The 25,140-nt window shown below is 46.1% G+C and overlaps 1 protein-coding gene across 2 annotated transcripts in view; it reads left to right on the top strand.

Moving 5' to 3' along the window:
* The window catches only part of LOC143764525 (uncharacterized), a 111,041-nt gene that overhangs the window by 42,953 nt on the left and 42,948 nt on the right, over positions 1-25,140 (top strand). For both annotated transcript variants that reach the window (XM_077250152.1, XM_077250153.1), the window contains exons 4-6: positions 24-77; positions 5,627-5,777; positions 8,423-8,505. In XM_077250152.1, coding sequence (XP_077106267.1) covers positions 24-77; positions 5,627-5,777; positions 8,423-8,505 — 288 coding nt within the window. The remainder of the gene's footprint in view (positions 1-23; positions 78-5,626; positions 5,778-8,422; positions 8,506-25,140) is intronic.

The raw sequence follows: 25,140 nt of genomic DNA, 5'->3' as shown, positions 1-25,140 counted from the left end.
AATTTTATTCTTCTGCTTTTCAGCAAGATTCTATGAATCGCTATGGGGCTCTCAGCTCACAACACAAGATTCTCAAGGTAAGAATGACTAACCGAGTGGCACGGGTTTACTGCGACACAGAGGAGCCAGAAGCACGCAGCGTCTGATTTCTCCTACTCATCCACTGATTAGAAGCACTTCACCTTCACATTAAACGGTGTAAATTTCTTTTAGCAGTGACGGGGCTAATCTGCTCTGTTGAGAGCTCGTGGAGCGTTAAGGCTCAACTGTGCACTGTTAACCACTCCCATCTCCTAATCTGGGTCCTGGCTAGCACTCATTGTCAGAGCTAGCTTATGCAACATGGCTGAAGGTTGTTGGTTGTTATTATTGGAGAAGGCGTTTGGTGGATTTATCTGTGACGGTTGCTAGATTTTCAGTGTGTAATAATTCCCTTTCTTCTCCTACTTTGGTTTAACCCCATCCTCCACTCCCCGGTGCATTCCTCTGTTATATGTGTGAGTATATTTGTATTATTGGTATTTTCCTTTATCCCGATTTGCATTACCTTGTTAGTCTGGTTGGTGTATTATGGTACACTACTAATCCCCTCTTCCTTGGATGGGGGAAGGGTACAGACTGAGGGTGGATTCAGGAGCTATGGCAAGGTACGTGGCCCTGACATCTTCACCATCAGAAGTAATCAGGGGAACAAGGCAAGCTAAGATGTCCCTAGCTTTAGAGACAGGGAAGGAGCCCCTGGTCACGGGACACCCAACAGAGTATTTCCAGTTCTATGAAGTCCACGCTCTAATATTAAAGTCAACATTCCTGAGTTATTAGTCACTAGATGGTATAGAGTATGTATGTATGTATGTATATAGCAGCCACATAGTATATAGCACAGGCCACGTAGTATATAGGAGCCATGTAGTATATAGCAAATAGTACGTGGCCTGTGCTATATACTATGTGGCTGCTATATACATACATACTGTAGAATACCCGATGCGTTAATACAGGCCACGCAGTATATAACAGTGGCCGCGCAGTATATAACACAGCCCACGCAGTATATAGCAGCCACACAGTATATAACACAGGCGTCGTAGTATATAACACAGGCCATGCAGTATGTAACACAGGGCACGTAGTATATAGCACAGCCCACGCAGTATATAACACTGGCCACGTAGTATATAGCAGCCACACAGTATATAACAGTGGCCACGCAGTATATAACACAGCCCACGTACTATATAACACAGCCCACGCAGTATATAGCAGCCACGCAGTATATAACACAGGCGACGTAGTATATAACACAGGCCACACAGTATATAACACAGGGCACGTAGTACCGTATTTTCTGGTGTATAAGACGACTGGGCGTATAAGACGACCCCCAACTTTTCCATATAAAATATGGAATTTGGGATATGCCCGCTGTATAAGACGGGGGTCATCTTATACGCCCAGTCATCTTATACGACGTGTGGTTCCCAGGGTCTGAAGGAGAGGAGACTCTCCTTCAGGCCCTGGGATCCATATTCATGTTAAAAATAAAGAATAAAAATAAAAAATATGGATATACTCACCCCTCCGAGAAGCCTGGCTGTCACTGCTGCAAGCGTCTGCCTCCGTTCCTAGGAATTGCAGAGCATGAAGGACCCTCGATGACGTCGCAGTCCTGTGATTGGTCCGTGACCGCTCATGTGACCGGTCACCTGACTGTGACGTCATCGAAGGTCCTTCACGCTCTGCAATTCTTAGGAACGGAGGCAGACGCTTGCAGCGGTGACAGCCAGGCTTCTCGGAGGGGTGAGTATATACATATTTTTTATTTTTATTCTTTATTTTTTACATGAATATGGATCCCAGGGCCTGAAGGAGAGTCTCCTCTCCTTCAGACCCTGGTAACATCCAGGATCGCTCCCTGCACATGCCGTACCTGGCGTATAAGACGAACCCCGACTTTTGGGACAATTTTTAGGGGTTAAAAAGTCGTCTTATACGCCGGAAAATACGGTATATAGCACAGCCCATGCAGTTTATCACACAGCCCGCGCAGTATCTAACATTGGCCACGTAGTATATAGCAGCCACGCAGTATATCACACAGCCCACGCAGTATATAACACTGCCCATGTAGTATATAGCAGCTACGCGTTATATAACACAGCCCACGCAGTATATCACACAGCCCACGCAGTATATCACACAGCCCATGCAGTATATCACACAGCCCACACAGTATATCACACAGCCCACACAGTATCACACAGCCCACGCAGTATAGAACACAGCCCACATAGTATACAGCACAGCCACGTAGTATATAACACCGCCCACGCAGTATATAACACTGGCCATGTAGTATATAACGCAGCCCATGCAGTATATCACACAGCCAATGTAGTATATAGCAGTCACACAGTATCTAACACTGCCCACGCAGTATTTCGCACTGTTAAAAAATATAATTAAAATAAAAAATAGTTATATACTCACCCCCTGCGATCCAGCGAAGCTCCGGCTATGCACGCGCGAGACCGCTAAGTCTTCTGGGTAATTTCACAATGCATCTCTGGGAACGGAAGATGGCGGCAGCCGCGTGCTGCTTGGCGGACTACGGAGGGTGAGAATAGCAGGTTTTTGTTTTTTTATTATTTTTAACATTACATTTTTTTACTATTGATGCTGGATAGGCGTTGGGGACACACAGGGTTAATAGTAGCGGTAACGGAGTGAGTTACCCGCGGCATAACGTGGTCCGTTACCGCTGGCATTAACCCTGTGTTAGCGGTGGCCGGAGGGGAGTATGCGGGCACCGGGCACTGACTGCAGGGGAGTAGGGAGGGACTAATCGGACTGTGCCCGTCGCTGATTGGTCGCGGCAGCCATGACAGGCAGCTGGCGAGACCAATCAGCAACGCTGGATTTCCGTGACAGAAGTTGCAGACAGAAAGACGGAAGTACCCCTTAGACAATTATATATATAGATTAGATTCATGGCCGGCCCACGGGCAGCATGAATGAGACCCAGCTGCACTATTGTAGATTGTATGTGGCTTCTGGCGTTTCAGAGAAGACCAGTCCAGTGCAGCACTCAGCCAGCTTCTCCCTGCCCCACTTAACTTGATTGACAGGTACACACATGGGAGAGACCTGGAGAGGTGCTGGGAGAAGCCGGCCTGGGACAGACTAGTCTCGTCTCTGGCTGTGGTCCTCAGCCGTATCAGTAAACTATGTTTTTGCTGAAATATTTTGGCATTTCTCCTCAATCACACAGCCAGGATCCGATTCATGCTGCCCGAGGTTTGGGTAGGAATCTAATTATTGATTCCCTATAAAGTGGTTTTCCAGCGTTGTTATAACGTGAAAGGCTTTTTTCCCTCCAATTAACAGTGTCATGGATAACCTAGGCTGCTTTGTGGCCAGTATTGCAGCTCAGTCCCATGATCTACTGAAAATTAAAGTTACAATACCAGTTATGGCCTAAGAACAAGGGGGCGCTCTTTTAGAAATATAACCAGACCTATTTTTCCAAGTTCATTAAACTCTATAATTTCATCATCCAGAAGGATTGTAGGAGGTAATTTAAAAAGGGGAATGAAATGACCCTCCATGGTTATGTGCTCTGTGCTGGCACGTCTCTTGCTTACTGTTATGTCTTTATACGCAGGCAGAACATAAAAGGTTTATGAAGAACACTGCACTTTTTCAGCTTCTTTATTAATGAAGCTTTTAATTAATTTAAGGCTTTAACCAACCCTAATTAAAAATCCATAGAGCATGGATTCAGCGGATTGACACTGTACAATATATATTTTGTTCTTGTTTTATTCTGGGTTTTTTTTTTTTTTTTTAAATCCTTCATACGGTTCCAGAAGTATGTACCTCTTTATTTAGTGCTAATGTTTATGGCATTTACCTATGTATTGTCATAGGATCCTCCTGGGCGCGTCTTCAGGCTGCTCTGCCTTATTACTCTGTGAACCATGCCCCCTTAGTAAAAACAAAACTGGTAAAATTTAGCACAAAATGAAAAAAACATTATCTCTGAAACATTAAGACAAACACACAAAAAAGAGATCAGTGGGAATAAAATATTAGCAGAACAGGTCCTCAGTCACAAGGTCAAAAGTGGCCAGTTCTTTCTTAAGTTTTATTCCTACTACTTTTTTTGCTTTTGAAATCCTCCGTACGGTTCCTCAGATATGTCCCTTTTTATTCAGTACTAATTATTGTCTTTAATAAGAGGGCGTGTCTCACAGGGTAATTAAGCAGAGCAGCCTAAAGACACGCCCCTGAGGATCCTGAAAGACATAAAAACCCTTTAGTAAAGACCATACAATGATAACTAAATCAAAATTCTGTGTAAATTAATTTCTTAACAGATTTTCTCAGCAGTCAGAGCTCCAAATCTGAATAGATGCAGAATTAAGGGAGTGTGCCCCCCAAAAAAATCTTATAACTGGGCAAAAAGTGGGGAATATTCCAAAATTACTAAGCATGACTGTTTTTCCAGTTGCCACACGTCACTGGTGATTGACAGCGCTGACTGCCTGAGCTTCCTCTACAGACAGTGCTCACTAAAGGCGAGACCTCTAGTCTTGTACCCCCCCCCCCCACAGCGGAGCTTTTAAATAACGTGTCATGTTAAATCAGAAGGAAAATGTCAGCTTTTATTTTCAGTCTCTAATTGTCTGATCTCTCTATTACTTTTCCATTTTTTTTTTAAATGGCAGCTTTTTTTTGCCTTTAGTGTCCAAGTAATTACTCAGTCCATTGTAATTTTCCGTACGACAAAGGATTCAAAAGTGGCGTCCCCGGCCCATAATAGACCATGGCTGCAGCAAAAATAGTATGTTATTAAAAGCAAAGCCCGGCACATATTGATGTATTTGTGGATGTGATGTTTCCCTTCTATTGGGCGCATCTCTGTTCCGCGTTCTTGTAAAGATTCATTTTCTGAACGATTTCTGCCAGTCTTGTGGGTATGTGGAATGTCGGGTTTTTATGTTGTTGTTTTATTATGGAAAGTATAGTGCGCCCTTTTCTGAAAGTATTTGAACATTTTTTTCCCGTGTGTGTAGTTGCATTTTTCTTTTAGCTCTTGGGAAATTTTTTGTAACTTTTCTTTTATACATCTTCTTTATTATATTCTAAATATATCTGGCAAGATAGAACTTTTCTGGAGCCTACTGTCTGCTTCCAGCTTCTGTTGGCTCTGTTTTATAGTCTTTCTTTTGTATCATTTTTTTTTTTTTTTTTTACAATTATGTCTCTTGCTGTTCTTCTGTTATTCTTCCTGGAAATGGGGAGGGGGGTACAGAATCTGATACTGTGAGTACGCACTTTGACATTGGCCCCCCGTGAATATGTCGCGATGACACCGCTAATAAGCAAAGCGCTTGGCCATTTAATCATCGTTGTCGGCAGCACGTCTGCTCATGTAAAAGCGGGGATGTGCTGCTGACAACGTGCACGGGACAGGACAGTCATTCTGTCCCTGTGCAGATCATATCTGTCCAGGCATTCAAACAAGTGCAGATATACCTGTAAAATAGGGGGCGCCACTGAGCAAGTATCTTTTTTAGCCATGTATTATATTTATTATTTTATGTATTTTTTTTCCTTCTAGAATCAGAATGAAGAGATGAAGAAGCAGCTGTCTGACTTACAGGTGGAGCAAAGCAATCTAAAGCTGCAGCATAGCAAAACCGTGGAGCTGCAAAACCAGAAACTGACCAAACTGCAGAGGGAAAAGGAGAATGAGATTGTTGGGCTGCAAGGTGAGCAGGATCCTCCATGACTGACCTGTACATGTGTCTAGTGACTAGATTGGGTATCCTTATGCTGTGCTCACTCAGCCATTGAGTATGACCCTGTCTTCCACAACCTCACCCTTTGTGGTTTGGCTGTTCCTCACCCAGTTTTAGGCCGGTTTCACACGTCAGTGGCTCCGGTACGTGAGGTGACAGTTTCCTCCCGTACCGGAGACACTGACACACGTAGACCCATAAAAATCAATGCATCTGTTCAGATGTCATTGATTTTGTGCGGACCGTGTGCGGACCGTGTCTCCGTGTGCCAAACACGGAGACATGTCAGTGTTCGTGGGAGCGCACGTTTTACACGGACCCAATAGAGTCAATGGGTCCGCGTAAAACACGCACCTCACACGGACATTCTCCGTCTGGGGTCCGTGTGGCGTGCCGGAGACAGCGCTACAGTAAGCGCTGTCCCCCCCACATGGTGCTGAAGCCGGTATTCATATCTTCCCTGTAGCAGCGTTTGCTATAGAGAAAATATGAAGAATAGTGTTTAAAATAAAGATCCATGTGTCCGCCGCCCTCCCACCCCCTGTGCGCCCCCCCCGCTGGTCAGCAAATACTCACCCGGATCCCCCGTCGGCAGTCGCTCCTTCCTGGTCTGGCCGCGGCTTCTCTACTGTATGCGGCCGATTACACTCATGAATATGTGGCTCCACCTCCAATAGGGGCGGAGCCGCCTATTCATGAGTGTAAATGAGCGGCCCCACGTGACCGCATACAGTAGGAGGCGCGGCCAGACCAGGAAGGAGCGACAGCCGACGGGGGACCCGGATAAGTATTTTCTGACCAGCGGGGGGGCGCACAGGGGGTGGGGGGGCGGCGGACACATGGATCTTTATTTTAAACACTATTCTTCATATTTTCCCTGCAGCAAACGTTACTGCAGAGAGGATATGAATCGCAGCTTCAGCACCATTCCGGTACCGGAATTATCTGGACGTGTGGGTCAGCCCTTAAGCCTCCTACACTCTTGTTTCTGTTTAAGTTAAAGATCTCAAGTTTCAACCTACATATAAGGGCTGTCCCACACGTCCAGATAATTCCGGTACCGGAATAAATCGGTACCGGAGTTATCCGTGTCCGTGTGCCTGGGAACTCACGGAGGCCATACCTGCGGCACACGTGTGCCGCCCGTATGGCGAGTGGGTACCACACGGAGCGTGTGGTACCCACTCTGCATGGTGCTGAAGCTGCGATTCATATCATCCCTGCAGCAACGTTTGCTGCAGGGAAAATATGAAGAATAGTGTTTAAAATAAAGATCCATGTGTCCGCCTTACTGTATGCGGTCACGTGGGGCCGCTCATTTACACTCATGAATAGGCGGCTCCGCCCCTATTGGAGGTGGAGCCACATATTCATGAGTGTAATCGGCCGCATACAGTAGGAGGCGCGGCCAGACCAGGAAGGAGCGACAGCCGACGGGGGACCCGGATAAGTATTTTCTGACCAGCGGGGGGGGCGCACAGGGGGTGGGGGGGCGGCGGACACATGGATCTTTAGTTTAAACACTATCATTCATATTTTCTCTATAGCAAACGCTGCTACAGGGAACATATGAATACCGGCTTCAGCACCATGTGGGGGGGACAGCGCTTACTGTAGCGCTGTCTCCGGCACGCCACACGGACCCCAGACGGAGAATGTCCGTGTGAGGTCCGTGTTTTACGCGGACCCATTGACTCTATTGGGTCCGTGTAATCCGTGCGCTCCCACGAACACTGACATGTCTCCGTGTTTGGCACACGGAGACACGGTCCGCACACGGTCCGCACAAAATCAATGACATCTGAACAGATGCATTGATTTTTATGGGTCTACGTGTGTCAGTGTCTCCGGTACGGGAGGAAACTGTCACCTCACGTACCGGAGCCACTGACGTGTGAAACCGGCCTAAAAATGATTCATGATCATCTGTCTGGTATAATTGACTATAATCCTACAAAATCCCTGACTTTGTGCAAGTGTGCCGAGAAGAATTGATGACAAAAGGCGCTCACCCCAAATATTGATTGATTTGGATTTCTCTTTTGTTTATTCACTTTGCATTTTGTGAATTGATAACAAATAAATTTTTTACACTTCGGTTTCTTTTTTCAATGCTTGCCTAAAACTTTTGCACACTACTGTGTTCATGTGTGTGTGTGTGTGTATATATATATATATATCACCTGCTGACAATATTAATAACTTACAGTTGGTGTACTACACCTTTATAACATACCACACAACTGCTGCAGAACCTCTTTGAGAAAAGGAAATCAGAATTGTCATGCTTCTAAGTAATTGAGGTTGATTTATTATGACTATGGGGAATCATAACCAATCAGATTCCAGCTTTAATTTTTGGCACTGAAAGCAGCAGCCTGATTGGTTGTGATAGAAAATTTCAGCGCTCATCCTTTACTCAAGTTTTAATTAATGACCTCTACTGTTATGAGGTTCTGAAGCAGCTGGGGCAATGAAAGGTTCATCTGCTCCAGAAGTTCATTTTGCAAAGAATATATATTTCTGGCAATCAATTGCTTTGGTTTTTTTTTCTTCGCTGTACCTGGCTTGGATAATAGGTCTCATTATTCCTGTATTTTTTAATTTATTTGCAGACACTATATCAAAACTGCGGGAGGAGAGTAAGTTACTAAGAAGGGCTCATCAGGATGTCCACACACAGCTCCTCGGTGCACAGGTAACCCCGCCCACGAGGAGCAGAAGCATTAATATATGGTGCTGTAACTAGGAAACGTAGGGCGACTTCTGCTTCCTAATATAAAACTGTAAGGACCTGCAGTCAAAGCACATAAGGGTCACTGAAGAAATGAACCACTAATTTTTAATACTTTGTTGAGAACTATTACTTTCATGCAGTCTGTGGTCCTGGAGAAAGAAGAGCTGTGCTCCACATATCGGAGGCGTTTTCTACTCCCAAATGTCTGATTATTTTAGTTTTGTGTTCTGTATGATCTGTATCCACTAGTGTGAGAATGCAGCAGAATTGGCACTGTATGCGGGGTGCATTACAAAGCATTGACCCTTAAGTATACGCTGAGTCAGACTCTTCTCCCATCTTCCTATGATCTTAGATGAGAGCCGACAGCACAAAATGACTGCTCAAATCAAGCCCAGGCGCTCGGTGCACCTTTACACAGAGCAAGAGGACTAGGAGGCATGAGACAGCTAGTCCTGTAGTGATAATCTCCTGCTGATAAAACACTAATTTTATTGAATACTATAACACTCAGCCCAGTAAGTGATACATCACTGGAATCAGGGTCTCTGCCCCTACATTATGCTGCTCTCAGATTAAATAGTGAAAAACTCCTGACAGATTCCTTTTAAGGCTGGAATTACCCTTTAAGACAGCCAAAATCTCTCTTTTGGAGCTTTAGGTTGCATCCGTATTTATTGTGACCTAGTGCTTCTGAGAAATAAATCTAGTGAAAATGGTTGATGACAGCGTAACATTTGAACAAAAAAGATTCCCAGGACCATGGTCCACTGGCCATGTCACTAGTCTCACCGGGCCTGGTAATCAGTGGAGGCTTCAGGCAGGAGGATGTTTTCAGGACTCTGGTTTGGTGGCCAAGCACTGCTGAAGTGGTTGCTGGACCGGGGTCTCGAGAGTTGGACCCCACTGCTCACACCTTATTGGCCTTCGTAGCAGCTCTCATAAAGTGTCTCTTAGTAAAAACTTGGATTTCCGGGTGTTCCTCTGGGAAATGTAAAAATAAGTTAAAAATTGGGTCTTAACCTACCCCTTGTCGATCAATGCGAGCAGGGTGCAATTGTATAGCAACCTAAGTACTTGGCAAGAGGAATAGTCCGAGAGGGATGGTACAATGCAGGCTTCTAAGAATTTTTTCTTTTTTTTATGGGGTATATAAGTGAAGACAAAGACGTCAGGAGAACAGACTGGTCCTTCCGAATGGAATCTGTATCAATCTATACGCCAACCATAATTACACAGCAGTGAATTGATTGCAGTTTGTAGCAAGACCGCCTGTGCCCGGCCTGATCAAGGGGCACCACTAATTGTCACCTGCTCTTTTATGAAATTACATTTGTCTTATTAAGTGTTTTATAACTTGTCGTTTGTGTTCTGATAACAACTTACCTTCCACGTGGTGATGAAATGGAAGGAGCGAATCGATTTTCCATTCTACAATGTGGTTATTGATTGTCTGGGAGCCATTTAGGTAAATGAAAAGCTGGCACCGGGCCGGCTCGGCGGCGGCCGAGAGGTTTCTAGGTTTCTATTATTTAATTAGGACGCAGGAAGGATATTTGCATAATACATTTATATTTTCAGCTTCACGGAGACCTGAAGTTATTGCCGATCTGTTGTGAATTTGCTTTTTGCTCCCTCTAGTGGTTACTAGTTTTTTGACTCTGGTTTTTCTGTCATTCCTTTTATCCGCACCTGGGTCGTTAGTTAGGGGTGTTGCTATATAAGCTCCCTGGACCTTCAGTTCTATGCCTGGCAACGTAGTTATCAGAGCTAGTCTGCTGTGCTCTTGTCTACTGATCCTGGTTCCAGTTATCTCAGCTAAGTCTGCCTTTTGCTTTTTGCTATTTGTTTTGGTTTTGTATTTTTATCCAGCTTGTTCCAAATCTATATCCTGACCTTTGCTGGAAGCTCTAGGGGGCTGGTGTTCTCCCCCCGGACCGTTAGACGGTTCGGGGGTTCTTGAATTTCCTGTGTGGATTTTGATAGGGTTTTTGTTGACCGTGTGGGTTACCTTTCTTTGTTCTGCTGTCGGTAAGCGGGCCTCTCTGTGCTGGACCTGGTTCATTTCTGTGTTTGTCATTTCCTCTTACCTCACCGTCATTATTTGTGGGGGGCTTCTATCCAGCTTTGGGGTCCCCTTCTCTGGAGGCAAGAAAGGTCTTTGTTTTCCACTACTAGGGGTAGCTAGATTCTCCGGCTGGCGCGTGTCATCTAGAATCAACGTAGGAATGATCCCCGGCTACTTCTAGTGTTGGCGTTAGGAGTAGATATATGGTCAACCCAGTTACCACTGCCCTATGAGCTGGATTTTTGTATTCTGCAGACTTCCACGTTCCTCTGAGACCCTCGCCATTGGGGTCATAACAGTTTGCCAGGCCAGTATTAAATGTTTAATGCATTGCAGAAGAGGGATTATAAGAAAGAAGATTCTGAGTTTTTTTTTTTCTCCTTCCCCTTTACCTCAGAGTGGCTATGCTTGCTGCAGACATGAATGTCCAGACCTTGATTACAAGTGTGGACCAGCTGGCTACTCGTGTGCAGGGCATACAAGACTATGTTATCAGAAATCCTAGGTCAGAACCTGTCATGATCTCTGCAGGCAGAGATCATAGCAAGCCTATAGAGGGACAAGCTCTCGGAAGATGGAACTATACTGACCATGAACTAAGCCTGCCGCGCAACTAGAAATAGCCAGGTAGCATTTCCTATTTATCGCTAGATGCCCAGCTCTGGCCTAAGACCTAAATAGCTAGCAGAGGGAAATATAAGACCTGGCTCACCTCTAGAGAAATATTCCAAAGAAGACAGTAGCCCCCCACATATAATGACGGTGAGTTCAGATGAAACAACAAACGCAGCAGGAAAATAGTCTTAGCAAATTTGAGGTCCGCTTACTAGATAGCAGAAGACAGATAGTATACTTTCATGGTCAGCAGAAAAACACTAACAAAACACCATCCAGAGATTACCTTAAACTCTGGCATTAACTCATAACGCCAGAGTAGCAATCCCTGATCAACGAGAGCTTTCCAGACACAGTAACAAAACTTCAGCTGTGAACTGGAACAAATAGGCAAAACGAAACATGGACAAAAGTCCAACTTATCTAGTAGTTGTCTAGAAGCAGGAACAAGCACTGAGAGGCATCAGATAACATTGTTGACCGGCAAGAAACCACCAGAGAAATGAGCTTAAATAGCGACACCCACTACTGATGGAACCAGGTGAAACAGGAAAGAGGATGACAAGTCCAATTCCACAAGCGGCCACCGGGGGAGCCCAGAATCCAAATTCACAACAGTACCCCCCCCTCAAGGAGGGGGCACCGAACCCTCACCAGATCCACCAGGGCGACCAGGATGAGCCCTATGGAAGGCACGAACAAGATCAGAAGCATGAACATCAGATGCATTGACCCAAGAATTATCCTCCTGGCCGTAACCCTTCCAGTTGACCAGATACTGGAGTCTCCGTCTGGAAACACGAGAGTCCAAAATTTTCTCCACAACGTACTCCAACTCACCCTCAACCAACACCGGAGCAGGAGGCTCAACTGAAGGTACAACAGGTACCTCATACCTGCGCAATAACGACCGATGAAAAACGTTATGAATGGAAAAGGACGCAGGGAGGTCCAAACGGAAAGAAACAGGATTAAGAATCTCCAATATTCTATAAGGGCCGATGAACCGAGGTTTAAACTTAGGAGAAGAGACCCTCATAGGGACAAAACGAGAAGACAACCACACCAAATCTCCAACACAAAGCCGAGAACCAACACGACGATGACGGTTGGCAAAACGCTGAGTCTTCTCCTGGGACAACTTCAAATTGTCCATAACCTGCCCCCAGATGTGATGCAATCTCTCCACCACCGCATCCACTCCAGGACAATCCGAGGATTCCACCTGACCGGAGGAAAATCGAGGGTGAAACCCCGAATTACAGAAAAACGGGGACACCAAGGTGGAAGAGCTGGCCCGATTATTGAGGGCGAACTCTGCCAATGGCAAAAAAGCAACCCAATCATCCTGGTCAGCAGAGACAAAACACCTCAGATATGTCTCCAGGGTCTGATTAGTCCGCTCGGTCTGGCCATTAGTCTGAGGGTGAAAAGCAGATGAAAAAGACAAATCTATGCCCATCCTAGCACAGAATGCCCGCCAAAATCTAGACACAAATTGGGTACCTCTGTCAGAAACAATATTCTCAGGAATACCGTGCAATCGGACAACATTCTGAAAAAACAGAGGAACCAACTCAGAAGAAGAAGGCAACTTGGGCAGAGGAACCAAATGGACCATTTTAGAGAAACGGTCACAGACCACCCAGATGACAGACATCTTCTGGGAAACAGGCAGATCTGAAATAAAATCCATCGAGATGTGTGTCCAAGGCCTCTTAGGAATAGGCAAGGGCAACAGCAGTCCGCTAGCCCGAGAACTACAAGACTTGGCCCGAGCACAAACGTCACATGACTGCACAAAGACTCGCACATCTCGTGACAGGGAAGGCCACCAGAAGGATCTTGCCACCAAATCCCTGGTACCAAAAATTCCGGGATGACCTGCCAATGCAGAAGAATGTACCTCAGAGATGACTCTGCTGGTCCAATCATCCGGAACAAACAGTCTATCAGGCGGACAACGATCCGGTCTATCCGCCTGAAACTCTTGCAAGGACCGCCGCAGATCAGGAGAAACGGCCGACAAAATTACTCCCTCCCTAAGGATACCTGTGGGTTCAGAATTACCAGGAGAGTCCGGGTCAAAACTCCTAGAAAGGGCATCTGCCTTAACATTCTTAGAACCCGGTAGGTATGACACCACAAAATTAAAGCGAGAAAAAAATAAAGACCAGCGCGCCTGTCTAGGATTCAGGCGTCTGGCAGTCTCAAGATAAATCAAATTTTTGTGGTCAGTCAATACCACCACCTGATGCCTAGCCCCCTCGAGCCAATGGCGCCACTCCTCAAACGCCCACTTCATGGCCAAAAGCTCCCGATTCCCAACATCATAATTCCGCTCTGCGGGCGAAAATTTGCGAGAAAAGAAGGCACAAGGCCTAATGACGGAGCAGTCGGAACCTTTCTGCGACAACACTGCCCCAGCTCCGATCTCCGAAGCGTCAACCTCAACCTGAAAAGGCAGATTCACATCAGGCTGACGCAACACAGGGGCAGAGACAAAACGGCGCTTAAGCTCCTGAAAGGCCTCTACAGCATGAGGGGACCAATTAGCAACATCAGCGCCTTGTCTGGTCAAATCAGTCAGTGGTTTAACGACATCCGAAAAACCAGCAATAAATCGGCGGTAAAAGTTGGCAAAGCCCAAAAATCTCTGAAGACCCTTAAGAGAGGAGGGCTGAGTCCAGTCACAAATAGCTTGCACCTTGACGGGATCCATCTCAATGGAAGAGGGAGAAAAAATATACCCCAAAAAGGAAATTTTCTGGACCCCAAAAACGCACTTAGACCCCTTCACACATAAAGAATTAGACCGCAGAACCTGAAAAACTCTCCTGACCTGCTGGACATGAGAGTCCCAGTCATCAGAAAAAATCAGAATATCATCCAGATATATTATCATAAATTTATCCAGAAAATCGCGGAAAATATCATGCATAAAAGACTGGAAAACTGAAGGGGCATTAGAAAGACCAAAAGGCATGACCAAATACTCAAAGTGGCCCTCGGGCGTATTAAATGCGGTCTTCCACTCATCCCCCTGCCTGATCCGCACCAAATTATACGCCCCACGAAGATCAATTTTAGAGAACCACTTAGCACCCTCTATACGAGCAAACAAATCAGTAAGCAATGGCAATGGGTATTGATACTTAACAGTGATCTTATTCAGAAGCCGATAATCAATACATGGTCTCAAAGAGCCGTCTTTTTTTGAGACAAAGAAAAACCCAGCTCCCAAGGGAGAAGAAGATGGACGAATATGTCCCTTTTCCAAAGACTCCTTTATATATTCCCGCATAGCAGCATGTTCCGGCACAGACAGATTAAACAAACGACCCTTTGGATATTTACAACCCGGTATCAAATCTATGGCACAATCGCACTCACGGTGCGGAGGTAACGACCCAAGCTTGGGTTCGTCAAAGACGTCTTGATAATCAGAGAGGAACTCAGGGACTTCAGAGGGAATGGACGACGAAATAGAAACCAAAGGTAAGTCCCCATGAATACCCTTACATCCCCAGCTCAACACAGACATTGCTCTCCAGTCCAAGACTGGGTTGTGAGACTGCAACCATGGCAATCCCAGTACCAAATCGTCATGTAAATTATACAGCACCAGGAAACGAATAATCTCCTGGTGATCCGGATTGATACGCATGGTTACTTGTGTCCAGTATTGTGGTTTATTATTAGCCAATGGGGTGGAGTCAATCCCCTTCAGAGGAATAAGAGTCTCCAAAGGCTCTAAATCAAAACCACAACGATTGGCAAAGGACCAATCCATAAGACTCAGAGCGGCGCCAGAGTCAACATAGGCGTCCGTGGCAATGGATGACAAAGAGCAAATCAGGGTTACAGACAAAATAAACTTAGACTGAATGGTGCCAATGGAAACAGACTTATCAAGCTTCTTTGTACGCCTAGAGCATGCTGATATAACATGAGTAGAATCCCCACAATAGAAACACAATCCATTCTTCCGTCTAAAATTCTGTCGCTCGCTCCTGGACAGAATTCTATCACACTGCATACTTTCTGGCGTCTTTTCCATAGACACCGCCAGATGGTGCACCGGTTTGCGCTCCCGCAGACGCCTATCAATCTGAATAGCCATTGTCATGGACTCATTCAGACCTGCAGGCACAGGGAACCCCACCATAACATCCTTAACGGCATCAGAGAGACCTTCTCTGAAAGTTGCCGCCAAGGCGCACTCATTCCACTGAGTAAGCACAGACCATTTACGGAATTTTTGGCAGAAAACTTCAGCTTCGTCTTGCCCCTGAGATAGTGCCATCAAAGTTTTTTCTGCCTGAAGTTCCAAATGAGGTTCCTCATAAAGCAAGCCCAAGGCCAGAAAAAACGCATCCACATCGCGTAACGCAGGATCCCCTGCTGGCAATGAGAAGGCCCAATCTTGAGGGTCACCCCTGAGCAAGGAAATCACAATCCTAACCTGCTGAGCAGGGTCTCCAGCTGAACGAGACTTCAGGGACAAATAAAGCTTACAATTATTTCGGAAATTCTGGAAGCTAGCTCTATTCCCTGTGAAGAACTCCGGCAAAGGAATTCTCGGGTCAGATACCGGAGCATGTACCACAAAATCTTGTAAATTTTGTACTTTCGTGATGAGATTATTCAAACCCGCAGTTACACTCTGGAGATCCATTATTGTCAGGTGCACACAGAGCCATACAGAGATTAGGAGGAGAGAGAGAAAAAAGACTGCAGCAAGGCAGACTGGAGGGAAAAAAAAAAAAATTTCCAGCAGACTTCTTATAACTCTCCGTTCTCAACCTGGGTCTTTAACACTTTATGGGCCGGTCAAACTGTCATGATCTCTGCAGGCAGAGATCATAGCAAGCCTATAGAGGGACAAGCTCTCGGAAGATGGAACTATACTGACCATGAACTAAGCCTGCCGCGCAACTAGAAATAGCCAGGTAGCATTTCCTATTTATCGCTAGATGCCCAGCTCTGGCCTAAGACCTAAATAGCTAGCAGAGGGAAATATAAGACCTGGCTCACCTCTAGAGAAATATTCCAAAGAAGACAGTAGCCCCCCACATATAATGACGGTGAGTTCAGATGAAACAACAAACGCAGCAGGAAAATAGTCTTAGCAAATTTGAGGTCCGCTTACTAGATAGCAGAAGACAGATAGTATACTTTCATGGTCAGCAGAAAAACACTAACAAAACACCATCCAGAGATTACCTTAAACTCTGGCATTAACTCATAACGCCAGAGTAGCAATCCCTGATCAACGAGAGCTTTCCAGACACAGTAACAAAACTTCAGCTGTGAACTGGAACAAATAGGCAAAACGAAACATGGACAAAAGTCCAACTTATCTAGTAGTTGTCTAGAAGCAGGAACAAGCACTGAGAGGCATCAGATAACATTGTTGACCGGCAAGAAACCACCAGAGAAATGAGCTTAAATAGCGACACCCACTACTGATGGAACCAGGTGAAACAGGAAAGAGGATGACAAGTCCAATTCCACAAGCGGCCACCGGGGGAGCCCAGAATCCAAATTCACAACAAGAACCTAAAATACCGATTCCTGAACTGTTTTCCGGAGACAGGTTTAAGTTTAGGAATTTCGTGAATAATTGTAAATTGTTTTTGTCCCTGAGACCCTGTTCATCTGGAGATTCTGCTCAGCAAGTTAAAATTGTGATTTCGTTCTTACGGGGCGACCCTCAGGATTGGGCTTTTTCGCTGGCGCCAGGAGATCCGGCATTGGCTGATCTTGATGCGTTTTTTCTGGCGCTCGGTTTACTTTATGAGGAACCCAATCTTGAGATTCAGGCAGAAAAGGCCTTGCTGGCTATGTCTCAGGGGCAGGACGAGGCTGAAGTGTATTGCCAAAAATTTCGGAAATGGTCCGTGCTGACACATTGGAACGAGTGTGCACTGGCCGCTAATTTTAGAAATGGCCTTTCTGAAGCCATTAAGAATGTTATGGTGGGTTTTCCCATTCCCACAGGTCTGAATGATACTATGGCACTGGCTATTCAAATTGACCGGCGGTTGCGGGAGCGCAAAACCGCAAATTCCCTCATGGTGTTGTCTGAACAGACACCTGATTCGGTGCAATGTGATAGAAAAACCGCAAATTCCCTCATGGTGTTGTCTGAACAGACACCTGATTTAATGCAATGTGATAGAATCCTGACTAGAAATGAGCGGAAAATTCATAGACGCCGGAATGGCTTGTGCTACTACTGTGGTGATTCTACACATGTTATCTCAGCATGCTCTAAACGTATAGCTAAGGTTGTTAGTCCTGTCACCGTTGGTAATTTGCAACCTAAATTTATTCTGTCTGTAACTTTGATTTGCTCACTGTCATCTTATCCTGTCATGGCGTTTGTAGATTCAGGTGCTGCCCTGAGTCTCATGGATCTCTCATTTGCTAAGCGCTGTGGATTTACTCTTGAACCATTAGAAAATCCTATTCCTCTTAGGGGTATTGATGCTACACCATTGGCAGCAAATAAACCGCAGTATTGGACTCAGGTTACCATGTGCATGACTCCTGAACACCGCGAGGTGATACGTTTCCTGGTTTTACATAAAATGCATGATTTGGTTGTTTTAGGGCTGCCATGGTTACAGACCCATAATCCAGTCCTGGACTGGAAGGCTATGTCAGTCTCAAGTTGGGGCTGTCGTGGTATTCATGAGGATTCCCTGCCTGTGTCTATTGCTTCTTCTACGCCTTCGGAAGTTCCGGAGTATTTGTCTGATTATCAGGATGTCTTCAGTGAGTCTGAGTCCAGTGCACTGCCTCCTCATAGGGACTGTGACTGTGCTATAGATTTGATCCCAGGCAGTAAATTTCCTAAGGGAAGACTGTTTAATCTGTCGGTACCTGAACATACCGCTATGCGTTCATATATCAAGGAGTCTCTGGAAAAAGGACATATTCGTCCGTCTTCTTCCCCTCTTGGTGCGGGATTCTTTTTTGTGGCAAAAAAGGACGGATCTTTGAGACCTTGTATTGATTATCGGCTTTTGAATAAGATCACTGTCAAATTTCAGTATCCTTTACCGCTGTTGTCTGACTTGTTTGCCCGGATTAAGGGTGCCAAGTGGTTCACCAAGATAGACCTTCGTGGTGCGTACAACCTTGTGCGCATTAAGCAAGGTGATGAATGGAAAACCGCATTCAATACGCCCGAAGGTCATTTTGAGTACTTGGTGATGCCTTTTGGGCTCTCCAATGCGCCTTCAGTTTTTCAGTCCTTTATGCATGACATTTTCCGGAAGTATCTGGATAAATTTTTGATTGTTTATCTGGATGATATTTTGGTTTTTTCTGATAATTGGGATTCGCATGTGGAGCAGGTCAGGTTGGTCTTTAAAATTTTGCGTGAAAATTCTTTGTTTGTCAAGGGCTCAAAGTGTCTCTTTGGTGTACAGAAGGTTCCCTTTTTGGGGTTCATTTTTTCCCCTTCTGCTGTGGAGATGGACCCAGTCAAGGTCCGAGCTATTCTTGATTGGACTCAGCCCTCGTCAGTTAAGAGTCTTCAGAAGTTCTTGGGCTTCGCTAACTTCTACCGTCGTTTTATCGCTAATTTTTCTAGCATTGTGAAACCTTTGACGGATATGACCAAGAAGGGCTCCGATGTAGCTAACTGGGCTCCTGCTGCCGTGGAGGCTTTCCAGGAGTTGAAACGCCGGTTTACTTCGGCGCCTGTTTTGTGCCAGCCTGACGTCTCACTTCCCTTTCAGGTTGAGGTGGATGCTTCGGAGATTGGGGCAGGGGCCGTTTTGTCGCAGAGAGGCCCTGGTTGCTCTGTTATGAAACCTTGTGCCTTTTTCTCTAGGAAGTTTTCGCCTGCCGAGCGAAATTATGATGTGGGCAATCGGGAGTTGTTGGCCATGAAGTGGGCATTTGAGGAGTGGCGTCATTGGCTCGAGGGTGCTAAGCATCGTGTGGTGGTCTTGACTGATCACAAAAATCTGATGTATCTCGAGTCTGCTAAACGCCTTAATCCGAGACAGGCCCGCTGGTCATTGTTTTTCTCCCGCTTTGATTTTGTTGTCTCGTATTTACCAGGTTCAAAGAATGTGAAGGCCGATGCTCTTTCTAGGAGCTTTGTGCCTGATGCTCCTGGAGTCGCTGATCCTGTTGGTATTCTTAAAGATGGAGTTATCTTGTCAGCTATTTCTCCGGATCTGCGACGTGTGTTGCAGAGATTTCAGGCTGATAGGCCTGAGTCTTGTCCACCTGACAGACTGTTTGTCCCGGATAAGTGGACCAGCAGAGTCATTTCCGAGGTTCATTCCTCGGTGTTGGCAGGTCACCCGGGAATTTTTGGCACCAGAGATCTGGTGGCCAGGTCCTTTTGGTGGCCTTCCTTGTCTAAGGATGTGCGGTCATTTGTGCAGTCCTGTGGGACTTGTGCTCGAGCTAAGCCTTGCTGTTCTCGTGCCAGCGGTTTGCTCTTGCCCTTGCCTGTCCCGAAGAGACCTTGGACACATATCTCCATGGATTTCATTTCTGATCTTCCGCTATCTCAGGGCATGTCCGTTATCTGGGTGATATGTGATCGCTTCTCCAAGATGGTCCATTTGGTTCCTTTGCCTAAGCTGCCTTCCTCTTCCGATCTGGTTCCTGTGTTTTTCCAGAACGTGGTTCGTTTGCACGGCATCCCTGAGAATATTGTGTCAGACAGAGGATCCCAGTTCGTTTCCAGGTTCTGGCGATCCTTTTGTAGTAGGATGGGCATTGATTTGTCGTTTTCGTCTGCTTTCCATCCTCAGACTAATGGACAGACGGAGCGAACTAATCAGACTTTGGAGGCTTATTTGAGGTGTTTTGTCTCTGCTGATCAGGACGATTGGGTGACATTCTTGCCGTTGGCTGAGTTTGCCCTTAATAATCGGGCTAGTTCCGCCACCTTGGTTTCGCCTTTTTTCTGCAACTCTGGTTTCCATCCTCGCTTTTCTTCGGGTCATGTGGAGCCTTCTGACTGTCCTGGGGTGGATTCTGTGGTGGATAGGTTGCAGCAGATCTGGAATCATGTGGTGGACAACTTGAAGTTGTCACAGGAGAAGGCTCAGCGCTTTGCCAACCGCCGCCGCGGTGTGGGTCCCCGACTACGCGTTGGGGATTTGGTGTGGCTTTCTTCCCGCTTTGTTCCTATGAAGGTCTCCTCTCCCAAATTTAAACCTCGTTTTATTGGGCCTTACAAGATATTGGAAATCCTTAATCCTGTATCTTTTCGTCTGGATCTTCCTGTGTCGTTTGCTATTCACAATGTATTTCATAGGTCCTTGTTGCGGCGGTACATTGTGCCTGTAGTTCCTTCTGCTGAGCCTCCTGCTCCGGTGTTGGTTGAGGGCGAGTTGGAGTACGTGGTGGAGAAGATCTTGGATTCTCGCCTCTCCAGGCGGAGGCTTCAGTACCTGGTCAAGTGGAAGGGCTATGGTCAGGAGGATAATTCCTGGGTGGTCGCCTCTGATGTTCATGCGGCCGATTTAGTTCGTGCCTTTCATGCCGCTCATCCTGATCGCCCTGGTGGTCGTGGTGAGGGTTCGGTGACCCCTCACTAAGGGGGGGGTACTGTTGTGAATTTGCTTTTTGCTCCCTCTAGTGGTTACTAGTTTTTTGACTCTGGTTTTTCTGTCATTCCTTTTATCCGCACCTGGGTCGTTAGTTAGGGGTGTTGCTATATAAGCTCCCTGGACCTTCAGTTCTATGCCTGGCAACGTAGTTATCAGAGCTAGTCTGCTGTGCTCTTGTCTACTGATCCTGGTTCCAGTTATCTCAGCTAAGTCTGCCTTTTGCTTTTTGCTATTTGTTTTGGTTTTGTATTTTTGTCCAGCTTGTTCCAAATCTATATCCTGACCTTTGCTGGAAGCTCTAGGGGGCTGGTGTTCTCCCCCCGGACCGTTAGACGGTTCGGGGGTTCTTGAATTTCCTGTGTGGATTTTGATAGGGTTTTTGTTGACCGTGTGGGTTACCTTTCTTTGTTCTGCTGTCGGTAAGCGGGCCTCTCTGTGCTGGACCTGGTTCATTTCTGTGTTTGTCATTTCCTCTTACCTCACCGTCATTATTTGTGGGGGGCTTCTATCCAGCTTTGGGGTCCCCTTCTCTGGAGGCAAGAAAGGTCTTTGTTTTCCACTACTAGGGGTAGCTAGATTCTCCGGCTGGCGCGTGTCATCTAGAATCAACGTAGGAATGATCCCCGGCTACTTCTAGTGTTGGCGTTAGGAGTAGATATATGGTCAACCCAGTTACCACTGCCCTATGAGCTGGATTTTTGTATTCTGCAGACTTCCACGTTCCTCTGAGACCCTCGCCATTGGGGTCATAACACCGATCCTTCATTGAAGGCTATGTTTGGCAGATGAAGGCATCTGGCATGACGACATCACGGGATCGGGGAAAAACAAATAAATCTTAAAGAGAATGTTCTGTAATATACAGGATTCTGTTCCAGCATTTTTTTTAAATTTGGCTATCCTTAATAAATATTCCGTTTGCACATTAAAAATACTTATCCCATCGCTGTCTTCTGCCGTTTCCAGCGCTGCTCCGATCCTCTCCACTGCCATGTGTCCTCATTTGTGACTTACACTTCGTTTTTATGTGGATCTGAAGCCACTTTCTCCATGTAAGTCTATGAGGCTCAGGACAAGGCTCTCATAGGCTTATATTAAGAGAGGAAGTAGTGGAAGGCTCTGCGAGCTGGAAAAACAGAGCTGCCGTCATATGATGCAGGAGAGCGGAGCAGCGCTGGAAATGGCAGAAGACGGAGACCGGAAAGTAGTTTAATGCACGCACTGTACATACATTACTGAAAGCTCACAGATGGTGAAATTAAAAAAGAAATGTCAGACTGGTGATTATCTTAGGAGATGTAAAAGACTGCATCCATCTTGGCTGATTAGCTGAGATGGGTCACTTAAAGGGGTTGTCCCCTACTTTAACTTATTTTATAAAATGTGACCATTCTGGTCTTTAGGGCTCATACTCACATACGAGAAACTCGGATGAGTCTCGCATGTCAATACCCGGCGCTGCACCCGGCACTCAGATCAGAGCGTGCGGCCGCATAGCAATACATGCAGCCGCACGCTCCGCTCCTGAGTGCCGGGTGCAGTGGCGGATATTGACGTGCGAAACTCATCCGAGTTTCTCGCAGGTGAGTATGAGCCCTAAAACAGATTCTCACTTACTGGACCACTGCTGTTACTTGGCACTTCTTCCTGGCGGAGGAAAAGAGATATCAGTTGACAACTCGTATCACCGCTGCAGCCAATCTCTGGTTCCTGGCGGAGGAAAAGAGATATCAGTTGACAACTCGTATCACCGCTGCAGCCAATCTCTGGTTCCTGGCAGAGGAAAAAAGATATCAGTTGACAACTCGTTTCACCGCTGCAGACAATCTTTGGTTCCTGGCGGAGGAAAAGAGATATCAGTTGACAACTCATATCACCGCTGCAGCCAATCTCTGGTTCCTGTTGTCTACACTGGAAAACCCCTTTTAAAGCCAAGGACCGAGTGGCCTAAATCTACAACCCCTCGTTGTTATCAGATTAAAAGGGTTACCGCTTGAACAACATTTATCACCTATTAATGTAAGATCTGCAGCCCCCAATGATTGCGAGAGGGGCACCGTGTCCATATGGGAGCGTTAGAGCACGTGCATGCACATTATCGCATAATTCATCATCACGCTACCGCTCCATTCATATGAGTGACACCAGACCCCTTCTAGTGATTGTGGGGGTCCAAGCAATCATATATGCATTACTTATCCTATGGTTAGGTGGGATAACTTTTTTCATGATGTGGATAGAAGGCTTTGGAATTAGACTCAGGATGACGTGAGGAGGAGGATGAAGGGCAGGTAGTCTTCTGGGACACCTACAGAAGACTCCTTCATATGTTTCTCCGCTCTAATTGCAAAATGAAAAAAAAAAAGATCAAAGAAAAAAATGGAGATTATAAAAGGAATTGCTGGGATATATTTTATGCATCTTCTGTGTCTGGTGTGCCATTAAAGGAAACAACGGAAAATTCCTCATTATGGAATCGTCTCGCAATCCCACTAACTGGTATAGAGTTATTTTTGGAAGTGTCTTGCAGAAAACAGGTTGCGTCCACTAGAGACTAAAGTGGAATTTTATCATCCATCATCGCGCCATTTTTGTAAATTTTTCATTTTTTTCTAAATTGGCGAGAAAAATGTCTGAAGTCATCCATTATGCAAATTGCCTCTTCTGAGAAAAAGAGGACTTAACTCTATAACGCCACCTGTTGGAAGTAGCGATCCTACAAGTCACAATCAACCCTTTAACGAGTCGTGCAATATGACTTAGGATAAAAGCCAAATCAGTATCTCAATTCGCAGACACGGTGTTTCGGGCTGTTAGCCCTCGTCAGTGCGAAGCATGAGAACTGACAAGGGCCAACAGCCCGAAACACCGTGTCTGCGAATTGAGATACTGATTTGGCTTTTATCCTAAGTCATATTGCACGACTCGTTAAAGGGTTGATTGTGACTTGTAGGATCGCTATTTCCCAACAGGTGGCGCTATAGAGTTAAGTCCTCATTTTCTCAGAAGAGGCAATTTGCATATTTAATTTTCCAGAGGAGCATTGCACGGCGAATAAGCCTCCTTACCTTGACAAGCCAGCTGGTATGTCACTCTCCATAAGGCTACTTTCACACTAGCGTCGGGAAAGACCCGTTGCTGTGCGTCGGGCCGACGTTCCCGACGCTAGCGTGGTCTCCGTCGCACAACGGGGGCAGCGGATGCACTTTTCCCACGCATCCGCTGCCCCATTGTGAGGTGCGGGGAAGTGCGGGGAGGTGGGGGCGGAGTTCCGGCCGCGCATGCGCGGTCGGAAAAAGCGGACCGTCGGGAGCAAAAAACGTTACATGTAACGTTTTTTTCTCCCGACGGTCCGCTACCACACGCCCAAGCGTCGCAAAACGTACGCGACGTTTTGCAATGCGTCGCAAGTGCATCGCAAATGCGTCGCTAATGTTAGTCTATGACGAAAAAACGTATCCAGCAAGAACTTTTGCTGGATGCGTATTTTCGGCAAAACGACGCATTTGCGACGTATTGCAGTTAACGCTAGTGTGAAAGTAGCCTAAGGAGAAATGTTACCCCTGAAGTCATCCAGAAAGTTTCCAACAGATTTATTATTCCGGAAGTCCAAAAATGTCCCCAACACAATCTCATGGCAGCCGTAGGTTTTATTTTTTTGTCTTTAGGAAATTCCAGGATGTTTCTTTTAATAAATTGCATATAAAAGTCCTACTTTGTATTATAAGGGCAAATTCACACAGTGTGCAGAAGCCATGACGCTATATGGTGGAGGTTGCACAGGTGCAATATACTGATGAACGCTCACCCACATAGATCATACTTCCTACGTATTATTCTTGCACACGTATAAGGCTTTTATACTTTTACGTGTAGTGCACCGTGCCTATTACTAAATCAGGCGCAGTCACGCCCATCATCTCCTGTTTAGGACAGGGTGTATCAAATGGTCTTAAAGGGAACCTGTCACCTGAATTTGGTGGGACCTTTTTTCGGTCCGATGGGCGGTGTTTTCAGGTGTTTTATTCACCCCTTCCTTTCCCGCTGGCCGCACGCTGGCTGCAATATTGGCTTGAAGTTGATTCGCTGTCCTCCGTAGTACATGCCTGCGCAAGGCAATCTTGCCTTGCGCACACGCAGTATGCTTTGCCCAACTGCGGGCAAAGCCGAAAAGCATTAGTGCGCATGAGCTGGTGCACTACGTCCCGGAAGTATTTCGCTGTGTTCCGGGACATAGTGCGCCGGCGCATGCGCACTAATGCTTTTCGGCTTTGCCCGCAGTTGGGCAAAGCATACTGCGCGTGCGCAGGTGTGTTCTAT

The sequence above is a fragment of the Ranitomeya variabilis genome, chromosome 4 (genome assembly GCF_051348905.1).
Source record: "Ranitomeya variabilis isolate aRanVar5 chromosome 4, aRanVar5.hap1, whole genome shotgun sequence".
NCBI classification, from domain to species: Eukaryota; Metazoa; Chordata; class Amphibia; order Anura; family Dendrobatidae; genus Ranitomeya; species Ranitomeya variabilis.
Note: the sequence above shows the minus strand (reverse complement) of the source record. Positions and strands in the feature narration are given on the sequence as shown.